This window comes from Schistocerca americana, chromosome 3, assembly GCF_021461395.2.
Source record: "Schistocerca americana isolate TAMUIC-IGC-003095 chromosome 3, iqSchAmer2.1, whole genome shotgun sequence".
Lineage (NCBI taxonomy): Eukaryota > Metazoa > Arthropoda > Insecta > Orthoptera > Acrididae > Schistocerca > Schistocerca americana.
In genome coordinates this window covers 839,302,781-839,315,950 of record NC_060121.1, presented here as the reverse complement: position 1 = coordinate 839,315,950, position 13,170 = coordinate 839,302,781, and the positions used below count along the sequence as shown (strand labels likewise).

The following is a 13,170-nucleotide window of genomic DNA, read 5'->3' as shown; positions in this document are numbered from 1 at the left end:
CAATCGTTGCTACTGCATCTTTTTTTCTACTATTCAACTCTCAAGTTAGTAAAACTGAGCAACCTGTTCAAGAGCCTCACACTTAGCCATCCAGCATCTCTGTCTATGAATACACCATGACCTTAATTTTATTTCTGTTTATGCACATATTATAGGCAATAGCTAGCTATGTTCCATTTCATTAAGTACGTGACTCACTTCCTGCTTGTCAGTGAACTGTATTGTGACACACAACTTTCACAGGACACACTACGGTTTAGTGTTAATATAGCTTTTGTAAGTGCAGCAAAAACATTATCTGTGACACTCAAATGGACCACATATGTTCTAGAATGGTCAGAGGACCTAAGGAAGTATGAAAACTTGATAGCTCATATCTTGTGAGGTTTTCAATATAACATGATGCTGATAGTCCTAAAATATTCTATATGACATACACAGAGAACCAAAGAAAAAGCTAATAGTATATTAATGAAGTCTTTGATTGTTGTCTCAGGTGGGAGGCAGTGTTTGAGACAGTATGCAAGGTGCGGAAGGAAGGAAGATCAGGGTTTAACGTCCTGTCAACATCGAGGTTATTAGAGATGAGGCACACACTTCAAACGTTTCAAGGATGGCCACATCCCTTCAAAGGAACCATCCTGACATTTTCTATGAGTGATTAGAGAAAATGTGTAAAACCTAAATCTGGATGGCCAACACAGATTTGAACCATCACCCTCCCGAAAGCGACACCAGCGTGCTAACTGTTGTGTCACCTCGCCATATGTGCTTTTACAATATCTCTGTCACAGTCTTCATGTGTCTTGTGTCAAGCAATGCCAAACTGCTGCGTGTCAATCTGAGTAAAGGTGAGATGAAACCAAATTATTTATCCGTGACAAAGGATTTCATAATCTGACACCAACCAGCTACAAAAAGTTTTGTGCAGCCTTTATTCAAATTTTAACAAACCAGAAGACCAGAATTTTCCTTTGTCAAAAGAAACCTCTTTCTAATTTATCTTACTCATAATCTGCAAAAATGATCATTAATTTACCCACCTATCATTTGTTGAGGACAATATAAATGTTAATTGGTGACATGTTGTATTTTCTGGGAAATCAATTTCTTCAATGATTGAATGCCTCACACAAGTAAACTGACTGCATTTTGTCCTGTTTTGGTGTCCATTTAATCCATCAGATATTTTACAAAAGCCGTGAGTGAGTAGCGACATTTGGCTGGATCCTTTTATGTAGACAACAAATACTTCACAGAGAAGATGATCCACTTGATGCTTCACAATATAATCATATTATGAGTAATTTTATAATTTCATACTCTCACGAGTGCAAAAGCTATATCACAAGGGAGTAACCTGTTCCCATCAGGACCAGTCTCCAACACACACATTCGTGAAGGTTTGCCGAACAGTTAGATATTGTTCTATTGTTGGTCTTGATCGGATTCCGCCTGCAGGGGGCCTCAATGGCAATAAGAACATACAATGCATTAAATATAAAAATGACAATGTATCCTATTCGCAGGAAAGTTCTTGTGTCTTCTTGGGAAAGTTCCAAAATACTGAAGGGCCCTTATAGGCTAGTATTTCCCATTCTGGGTTACTGGTGCCCTATTGTGGGTAAAAAAGTGGCATGCTGCATTTCAGTTTAGTCAGCCGGCACAAGACTGTACCTTTGGCTGTGATTTTTGTAGTATTACGTACAAATGACAAATAGCACCTATATCCAAAGTACTGCAAGACAAGAGAGGTGACTGTGGGAAGGATGCCCTTTGGCCACTTTTGATTATATTATTAGACATGACGCTATCTGATGACAATGTGACCACATTTCATCTTCAAATCTGAATCTAATTACGGGTACTATGAATCACATTTAAAATGCAGAACTGTCATTCGCAGTAATTAGATTTGGATCTGGAAATGAGCTGTGACAAGGATCGAAACAACTAATCCCAATTAACTTAAAAAGTGACCCAGATGGCGTCTGTCTTTCTTTCTTAATTTTGATAACCATATCCTTAAGGTTACTGAGTACATAATCAAGTATATAAATCTTGTAACACTGCTCACTCATCTTTCATTTCCAAGCACGAGAATTAGAAATTTTTAAGAGCATAAATCACAGTCTGATGAAAATAGATGAAAAAGCCTTTAATGCAACAGTTATAAAACCCAAAACAGTGCAAATTATTGTAATGGGAGGCAATGAAAAACACGAATCTGGATGTGATGCATGAATCAAATGAAAATGCTATGAATAAAAGTATAAACCAAGTGTGTAAAAAAGCAATAAACTAATAGAGGTGACACCTGCTGCATAAATGGATTAGTGACACTATGAGAAATGCAAACAAAACATGAAATATCTTGTTTAATTTCATACAGGTTGGAAATATCATGCAGGAAAGGTGTTTTAGTAGAAAATATGTTCACAGTTCTAGTGTCTCCATAGGAACTATCTAGTTTTCATTTCAAAATATGACAAAAAGAGACCAATCTGGTAAGCATTCTACCTTAAATATAATAAATTTATCTTAAATTAAAAAACTCAAAAATCACCTTTAATAACATCATTTGCAGGGTAGATGAATGTTGGGCGTTTCACATGCAGTTCTGGTTTTATCATTGTCTTTGGCTTGAAGCCTACCAACTGAATTCCAGGCTCCATGATATTCTTAATTTCTTTCAACTCTAGCTGAAAAATAAAATAGTAATGAAGTCACATACACCAAAGACCTTCAAACACAAACACTATTGTGTGGAACTAAAAATAATTCCTTTGATATTGGGATTGCTGGGAGGTAGTGATGGGCTCCTGGTAAGTGTTTCTACTACACATTGTTTTAAACAATGTGAGGAATGTGGATGAAACTATGGTGTCTTCCAAAGCTAGTGCATCTCTCTCTCTCTCTCTCTCTCTCTCTCTCTCTCTCTCTCTCTCCCCCCCCCCCCCCCACACACACACACACACACACACACCTTGGTTGTCCTCTTTCTGAGGAGGTGATATTTAACAGTTCTATTTCTGCCTGAAGGGATGAACATGTGGCTTTCTGGTGAAGCTACAGAGAGGGGAAATGACCAGTGGCATTGGCAGAGAGTGGAGCACAATGAGGGTGAGGAACGTAAATTGGGAAAAGGTGACAGGGCAGAGGGGATGCAAACTATTGGGTGGAGGATGTTGGGACAGTAGGTTACCTTAGATTGAAGCATGTTATGTTCACCTGCATGTTATGCCATAAGTGGTTTTCTTTGCTCTTGGCCACAATTTCGCAATAGCTTTTCATCCTGGTAGACAGCTGGTTGGTAATCATATCTAATATAAAAAGTGCAATGATTGCAGCAGAGCTGGTATATGACATGGCTGCTTTTATAAGTGGCCTGGCCTCTGATGGGGTAGGATAATCCTGTGACAGGACGGGAATAGAAAATGCTGGATGAATGGATTGGACAGGTCTTGCACCTTGCTCTTCCACAGGGATATGATCCCTGAAACGAGGTACATCCTATGTAAGGTCCTTCCCAGCTCCCCTACAGTGGTGTTTCATCACCCACCTAACCTCCCCATCCTAGTCCACCCCTATGTCCAACCATTAGTCACAGGGATCATCTCAACATGTCATCTTTACAGTGAGTAGCTATCTAACCTTTATATAATATTGTTGATCTGCACATATTTATGAGAACTGATAGTAGCACTGAAGGAAGTGGGGGTGATGGGGGTGGGGCATAGGGAAGCACTGATTTAAGCTCTGGTACACAATTGCAAGTGCAAGGTTAATGCTGCTTTCAGTTCCTAAATACACAATGCAAAATTCTGATTTTGAAATTTTGTTTTGACCACTGGATTGAATGATGATACAATACTGGTAGTTTTTGGGCAGCATGAATTTTTTAGCTTTCAAATACAACCTTTACTTTGTAACCTCTGTTTTCTGACCCCACACCCCCCTTCATCCTTTGTTCACACAAAATGAGGATGAACACTAAGGTCCATCTTTATGTGGGAAGAGGGATGAAGGAAAAGGACTGGAGAGGTTTACAAAAAGGGGTTCAGTTTGTAAAGTCACCCAGAACCCCGGGTCAGGGAAGACTTACCAGATGGGATGAGAAGGAAGGACTGATTGTTGGGGACTGTGCCAGACAAGATTTGAAAACCAGAGAGCTTAAAGACAGGGTAATATGCAAGACAGAGATTACTGCTAAAACATCTCACACGAGTTAGTGAGGATGAAAAGCTAAGTACATTCTATGTAACAGAGGTGGGATGGGGAGTGGTGAAAAATACACAGGTCAGAAAAAAAGATGTAGAGAACTAAAATGGAGTGAAGCAAGGAGTAATCACTGTGAAGAAATGCTGAGACAGAAATAATTAAAGTAAATTAAGGTCAGGTGGGTGGTGAGAACAAAGGACATGTTGTGGTGCTGGTTCCCAACTGCGAAGTTCTGAGAAACTGGTGTCTGGGGGAAGAAACCAGATGGCGTGTGTGGTGAAACAGACACTGAGGTCAAGACGGTCATGTTGTAGAGCACGCTCTGTAACAGGATATTGTGTGTTACCGATATACACCCTCTGCTTACACCCATTCATCCTAATTGGTAACTGGGTGGTAGTCACGCTGATGTAAAAGGCTGAACAGTGTTTACGTAACAACCAGTATACAACATGTCATTTCACACACGGCTCTCCCTTTAATGGTACATAAAAACTATGGTCTCACATTTTGTTTCTTGAAACGGTGCTTGTCCCTTGGAATTACTTCCAAAGGCCTAACATTGAAAATCCCTGCTTCTGGATGTAATCCTACTGTACACCAGGCTCTTTTACAGTTTCAAATAAAGCAATCTCTTGCACTTCCTCTGCTAATCTGTGAGCTACATGCCTCATCTGCCAATTTCCATACCACCAGACTTCTCTTCTACAAAATACTACAGTTATCTGCCCCTCATGTTTCCTTGGATCATATCATCCACCACGCCAACTTCATACTGCAACAAAACGCCAGACTTCAACTCAAAAAGCTATCCCACCTTCTCCTAATCTACCTCAGCAGTGGTATTTCCCATCTTGTTCATCCGCAGCACCCAAACAGCCACACCATCAACCACCACTCCTCTCCTACAAACCGAGCTTGGCCAAACTCCTTAACATCCCACAGCCTTCACCACTGCCTCCCAGACCAATAATAATTCATAACCCTACGAACCAATCACAACAGTACAGTGTTTCCAAACTCTTGTCTAAAACTCTCTCCCCTTCTGAATTAATTGTATTATGCAAGGGTCCCACTTTCAGCTGTACACCTGCACTTAATCATGCTGCTTTGTTGAAGCAACTACTTTCCTTTACATGTAATATCAACTTGAAATATCACTTGGAAACCCATCCCAAAACCTTTCCAACAGCAAACCTGACACTGAACCCTGCCTAGAACAGTTCTGACCACAATCCCAACTTGATCCATCACCACTACCTCAAAATCATCCCTTACAAGCCTTTCAAGAACTACACACATACAGCATTTCTTCTCGGCCCTTCCTCAGCTCCCTACAACATGACCCTAACCTGTCCTCTGTAGAACTCCAGTCTCTATGTGAAGACAAAGGCTCTACCACTTTGATACTTGACTGGCAGGCATATATTAGTGAAGGTCTATGCCAGATGTCTGACACCTCTACATAAAGCACCTGCCATCAAGATCCCATCCCTGCAATTCAAATTGACCTGCAGTCCCTCCTAAAAACCTCAGGCCCCTCACGAGGACTTACACCTCAATCTGCAGAACTTCTTACCACACCCAAACTACACACCACCTTTTACCTTCTTCCTAAGATCCACAAACCCACCCACCCTATAGTTCCTGGCTTCAAAGCACCCACTGAATGTGTATCTGCCTTAGTTGATCAACACCTGCAACCCATAGTACAAAGACTTTCCTCCTGTATTAAAGATACCAACCATTTCCAAGATCATCTGAAATCCATGCTGTCCCACTCCCACCACACACCTTGCTTGTCACCACTGATGTCATCTCTTTCTATACCAGCAAACCCCACGAACCCACATACATGGTCTGTCTGCTTCTGAACATTTACTCTGTCAGTGGCCACCTTAGTCCAAACCTATGACATCCTTCCTGCTTACCTTAATCAACTTTATACTTACCAACAATTACTTCACCTTTGAGGAGCAGACATACAAACAGATCAGGGGTACGGCCATGGGAACCAGTATGGCTCCTTCCTATGCTAAACTTTTCATTGGTCGCTTAGAGTGGGGCTTTCCTGGGTCCATAAGCCTTCAGCCCCATGTTTGGATTACATTCATTGATGACATCTTTGTCATATGGACTCATGGTGATGATGACCTGTTAAAATTTCTGGAATCTCTAAATACCTTCTCCCAATTAAATTTCATGTAGTTTATTCCGAATTCCATACTACTTTCCTTTATGTTGATTTCATCCTCACCATAGGCCAGCTATGTGCTTCTATCCACATTAAACCTACTAACAAACAACAATACTTACATTTTTAAGAGTTGTCATCCTTTCCATGTCAAACATTCTCTCCCATACAGCTTTGGCTTTCATAGCAAACATATCTGTTTGGGTGCACCACAGCCATCACTGAATGTAACTACTCCCCCAGCCTAGTTCAAAAGCAGATTTTTGAGCCATCATGTCCAATCCTGGTGATGCTGATCTCTCCAAAAAACTACCATCCAATTATCAGCTAGGATGGATGGGCATAGGCTGAGGGTGTATACTGGCAACGCACAATATCCTGTTGCAGAGTATGCTCTAAAACATGACAGTCTTGGCCTTGGTGCCTGTTTCACCATTTGGATTCAGACATCAGTTTCTCAAAACTATGGAGGTGGGTACTAGCACTACAATGCCCTTGGTTCTCGCCATCCACCTGGCCTTAATTCATATTAATTCCTTCTGTCTCAGCATTTCTTCACCGTAACCACTCATTTCTTAATTCCATTTTAGTTTTCTATGTCTTTCATTTTCTGCCTTGCCTATTTTTCACCATCCACACTTCCACCAGTGTTACATAAAATGCAGTTAGGTTTTCACTCTTATTAACTCATGTACAATGTTTTAGTAGTAATTTCTGTCTTGCATATTACCCTGGCTTCCACCTTTAAGCTCTCAGGTTTTCAAATCTCATCTGGTGCAGCCCCAGTCAGTCAGTCTTTCCTTCTCATCCTGTCCAGTGCAATACAGAGACTTAACAGTTTAAAAACCGATTCTGAATTACTAAAACTAACATATTTTTCACTGATAAATAAACATATTAACCCGATACTGGGTAAGATTCTAAATATACTTACAGAAGTGAATTCCACTTTCTCACCAGCAAATTCTTTTGAATAGGAAACATTGAATGTTTCGACCAATTCCCCTGTGTCCTGTAAAAATATAAACAAAAAGCAAAGTAAATAACAAAATTCAGAAATAAAGTTTGATAACACAGGAAGTATTTTATGTACTTGATCACTTGGAAGCTAACTGCTCTGATTCTGTGCTTGCTGCTTAAAGTACATACAGAGTTTTCACCTTTGCAGATACAGTTACTTACATTTTTATATGCCCAATAAGTTTAATACTGTCACATCATCTTCAGTGGATACTTATTTATTTACTGATCTTTGACAGTTATAATGTTTACAAGACACAAATAACTATGTTGTGAGCAGGTAGTCCTCTACAGATATAAATCAAAAGTACAATATTGTTTCCATCAGGACGTCATTTAAAATTCTACTTTATTAATACTATTAACTAGTTTTGAGTGTTGCCAATTTTTGGGTTGTATCCACAAAAATAGCAATACACCAGAATTAAAGGGAAGTCAAAATATTAAACACTCTACTGCACTGAATGTAATGTTTTCTCAATAGTCTGATGTAGTATAAAACAGAAATCACATACCATGCACAGTTATACATAGCATAGACATTAATGTTGTTGTTGTTGATGATGTTGTTGTGGTCTTCAGTCCAGAGACTGGTTTGATGCAGCTCTCTATGCTATTCTATCCTGAGCAAGCTTCTTAATCTCCCTGTACCTACTGCAACCTACATCCTTCTGAATCTGTTTAGTGTATTCATCTCTTGGTCTCCCTCTATGATCTTTACCCTCCGCACTGCCCTCCAATACTAAATTGGTGATCCCTTGATGCCTCAGAATATGCCCTACCAACCGAACCCTTCTTCTAGTCAAGTTGTGCCAGAAATTTCTCTTCTCCCCAATTCTATTCAATACCTCCTCATTGGTTAAGTGATCTACTCATCGCATTCTTCTGTAGCACCAAATTTCGAAAACTTCGATTCTCTTTTTGTCGAAACTATTTATCGTCCACGTTTCGCTTCCATACATGGCTACACTCCATGCAAATAGTTTCAGAAAAGACTTCCTGCCATTTAAATCTATACTCGATGTTAACAAATTTCTCTTCTTCAGAAACACTTTCCTTGCCATTGCCAGTCTACATTTTATATCCTCTCTACTTCGACCACCATCAGTTATTTTGCTCCCCAAATAGCAAAACTTGTTTACTACTTTAAGCATCTCATTTCCTAATCTAATTCCCTCAGCATCACCCGATTTAATTCGACTACATTCCATTATCCTCATTTTGCTTTTATTGATGTTCATCTTATATCCTTCTTTCAAGACACTGGTCATTCCATTCAACTGCTCTTCCAAGTCCTTTGCTGTCTCTGACGAATTACAATGTCATTGGCGAACCTCAAAGTTTTTTTTTTGTTCTCCATGGATTTTAATCCCTACTCCAAATTTTTCTATTGTTTCCTTTACTGCTTGCTCAATAGACAGACTGAATAACATCAGGGATAGCCTAAACCCTGTATCACTCGCTACCCAACCACTGCTTCCCTGTCATTCCCCTAGACTCTTTATAACTGCCAACTGATTTCTGTACAAATTGTAAATAGCCTTTCGCTCCCTGTATTTTACCCCTGCCACGTTCAGAATTTGAAAGAGTTTTCCAGTCAACATTGTCAAAAGCTTTCTCTAAGTCTCTACAAATGCTAGAAACGTAGGTTTGCCTTTCCTTAATCTATTTTCTAAGATAAGTCGTAGGGTCAGTATTGCCTCATGTGTTCCAACATTTCTACGGAATCCAAACTGATCTTCCCCAAGGTCGGCTTCTACCAGTTTTCCCATTCGTCTCTAATGAATTCGTGTTAGTATTTTGCAGCCGTGGCGTATTAAACTGATAGTTCGGTAATTTTCACATCTGTCAACACCTGCTTTCTTTGGGATTGGAATTATTATATTCTTCCTCAAGTCTGAGGGTATTTCACCTGTCTCATACACCTTGCTCACCAGATGGAAGAGTTCTGTCATGACTGGCTCTCCCAAGGCTATCAGTAGTTCTAATGGAATGTTGTCTACTCCCAGGGCCTTGTTTCGACTTAGGTCTTTCAGTGCTCTGTCAAACTCTTCATGCAGTATCATATCTCCCATTTCATCTTCATCTACATCCTCTTCCATTTCCATAATATTGTCCTCAAGAACATCACCCTTGTATAGACCCTCTATATACTCCTTCCACCTTTCTGCTTTCCCTTCTTTGCTTAGAACTGGGTTTCCATCTGAGCTCTTGATATTCATGCAAGTGGTTCTCTTTTCTCCAAAGGTCTCTCTAACTTTCCTGTAGGCAGTATCTATCTTACCCTAGTGATATACGCCTCTACATCCTTACCTTTGTCCTCTAGCCATCCCTGCTTAGCCATTTTGCACTTCCTGTTGATCTCATTTTTGAGACGTTTGTATTCCTTTTTGCCTGCTTCATTTAGTGCATTTTTGTATTTTCTCCTTTCATCAATTAAATTCAGTATCTCTTCTGTTACCCAAGGATTTCTATTAGCCCTCGTCTTTTCACCTACTTGATCCTCTGCTGCCTTCACTACTTCATCCCTCAAAGCTACCCATTCTTATTCTACTGTATTTCTTTCTCCCACTCTTGTCAATCGTTCCCTAATGCTCTACAACCTCTGGTTCTGTCAGTTTATCCAGGTCCCATATCCTTAAATTCCCACCTTTTTGCAATTTCTTCAGTTTTAATCTACAGTTCATAACCAATAGATTGTGGTCAGAGTCCACATCTGCCCCTGGAAATGTCTTACAATTTAAAACCTGGTTCCTAAATCTCTGTCTTACCATTATATACTCTATCTGAAACCTTCGAGTATCTCTAGGCCTCTCCTATGTATACAACATTCTTTTATGATTCTTGAACCAAGTGTTAGCTATGATTAAGTTATGCTCTGCACAAAATTCTACCAGGCGGCTTCCTCTTTCATTACTTACCCCCATTCCATATTCACCTACTAAGTTTCCTTCTCTTCCTTTTCCTAATATCGAATACCAGTCACCCATGAGTATTAAATTTTCGTCTCCCTTCACTATCTGAATCATTTCTTTTATCTCATCACACATTTCATCAATCTCTTCGCCATCTGTGGAGCTAGTCGGCATATAAACTTGTACTACTGTGGTAGGCGTGGGCTTCGTATTTATCTTGGCCACAATAATGCATTCACTATGCTGTTTGTAGTAGCTTACCCGCATTACTATTTTTTTTTATTCATTATTAAACCTACTCCTGCATTACCCCTATTTGATTTTGTATTTATAACCCTGTATTCACCTGACCAGAAGTCTTGTTCCACCTGCCACCGAACTTCACTAATTCCCACTATATCTAACTTTAACCTATCCATTTCCATTATAAAATTTTCTAACCTATCTGCCCAATTAAGAGATCTGACATTCCGCGCTCTGACCCGTAGAATGCCAGTTTTCTTTCTCCTGACAACGACCTCCTGAGCAGTCCCCACCTGGAGATCCGAATGGGCGACTATTTTACCTCCGGAATATTTTACCCAAGAGGATGCCATCATCATTTAACCATACAGTAAAGATGCATGTCCTCGGGAAAAATTACAGCTGTAGTTTTCCCTTGCTTTCAGCCATTCGCAGTACCAGCACAGCAAGGACGTTTTGGTTAGTATTACAAGGCCAGATCAGTCAATCATCCGGACTGTTGCCCCTGCAACTACTGAAAAGGCTGCTGCCCCTCTTCAGGAACCACATGTTTGTCTGGCCTCTCAACAAATACCCCTCCGTTGTGGTTGCACCTATGGTACGGCTATCTGTATAGCTGACCCACGCAAGCCTCCCCTCCAATGGCAAGGTCCATGGTTCATGGGTTGGGGGGACGTTAATGTACGGATCTAAACTACAATATGCATGTAGTAACAGTAGGTGCATATACTTGTTCACATGTGGAGAAACTGTAAACAACTTTTTGTATGTGTGGTTTGGGGATAGCTGTCAGTAGTTGTCTCTTCCTATTGTTTGTGGTTATATTTGAGTTTTTGCTGTCTATTATTAGCGTTATTCTTACACCTACAATTACTCTCCCCATGTTACATTTTAGGTTGTGTATACTGATGACCATGACACGCTTAACTGTGCATGGCATGAAATTTCTGCTTTACACTACATATAAGGATGAAGTATCTTCATCTATTTTCATTACTCAGACTGTTTTTGGGAAAACTCTATGTCCAGTGCAGTTGTACACTTTTATATTTTGATTCCCACTTCATTCTGGTGTGCTGTTATGTTTGTAGATGCATTTGAGAATGGCCAATGCTTAGAACTTGGTAGTAATGCCTAATAAATTACTATTTAAAATAAGAGCTTGATTGAAACAATGTTGTTCTTTAAATTTATCAAGTCTGTTGTATCTACCCAACATGCATGTAACAAAGGGATGCACAGGCTTAATGTTCTGTTAATATCAATAATCTCAAGCAGTTTATCAGATGAAGCAGTTTATTAGATAGCACATGTCCAACAGAAAGATTTTAAATCGGGCACTGAATTAATCTCAATTTTTCCCGTCTAGGAAGCAACCCATCAACAGAGCTACGATTATAAGCATTATTGCTGAATAGAATGGAATTTGTATGTACTTTTTACTTCTATAAAGCAGAATAATGAAACTTCGGTGTCTCTGAGTGGTAATACAAGCCCCAGTAAATAGCAGTAGTCTGTATAAACAATCTCACAGATTCTGTGTGTACCATTAAATTGTCACCATAAAATTAGTGTTTTGAATAACTCATAATAATGCAGAGGGATCAAAGTAACTGTGTATGAAGAGTTAGTGTGTAACTTAAATTTGGAGTCAGCTGACAATTGAGCATCACTCTGCTGAGTAAAGTTCCACATATGACACTTCTGACATTCTTGGAAAGTTTTGTTGGAATGTTATATGCATCGCAGGAGCTATAGAACATGTTAATTTCCCTGTATCACAGTATTCAACTAGGCTAAAATCTTATGCTATTGGATAACAGCAGCTCCTAGAGACTGTTTCTTGGGTGACAACATCGAAGCTCATCTTTTAGTTGTCTCGCTGAATGGCATAATTAATTTGAAGTTCATGTACTAAAATTCACTATTAATACTTACAAAACACTGTGTGAAATGCATGATTTCAGCCAAAATCTCGAGTTTTAGGACCAATGCCAGAGCACTTACAAGAATTTTAGGCATACTGAAAACTGAACATATCTCTCTGCATATCTGGCACACTGATAGCAATTTTAAAATTCGGCTCCACAATATTCTGTCCAAGTAGCAACTCTGTTACTACATGATCTACTGACATTCTAACAAGACTGAAATTCTGGATATTTGAGGAGGAGGAAGAGGAGAATGTTCCTTTGCATATTCATTTAGCTGTAGATAATGGACATATGAGAGTGCTAGTCCCAAAAAATTGGGAATTTGTGGTAAGTTCCTATGGGACCAAACTGCTGAGGTCATCAGTCCCTAGGCTTACGCGGTACTTAATGCTAAAGACACCGCACACACCCATGCCCTAGGGAGGACTCGAACCTCTGATGGGGAAGCTGCGCAAACCATGGCAAGGCGCCCCAGACGACGCAGATAGCCGCATGGGCCCCAGAAAATTCTTCTTGTAACAAATTATACAGAAAGTAAAAGTTTTACCACATTCTTCCCTTTAACATAAAAATTTGATTATTCACAAAACTTATTTTGCTGTGAAAATTCTTCTTGTAACAAATTATACAGAAAGTAAAAGTT

The 13,170-nt window shown here is 39.6% G+C and overlaps 1 protein-coding gene across 1 annotated transcript in view; it reads right to left on the bottom strand.

Moving 5' to 3' along the window:
• LOC124605568 (ATP-dependent DNA helicase 2 subunit 1) overlaps positions 1-13,170 on the bottom strand; it is a 172,610-nt gene that overhangs the window by 41,157 nt on the left and 118,283 nt on the right. Inside the window, exons 7-8 of the mRNA XM_047137342.1 lie at positions 7,350-7,427; positions 2,567-2,702 (exon numbers count right to left, since the gene is read on the bottom strand). Coding sequence (XP_046993298.1) covers positions 2,567-2,702; positions 7,350-7,427 — 214 coding nt within the window. The remainder of the gene's footprint in view (positions 1-2,566; positions 2,703-7,349; positions 7,428-13,170) is intronic.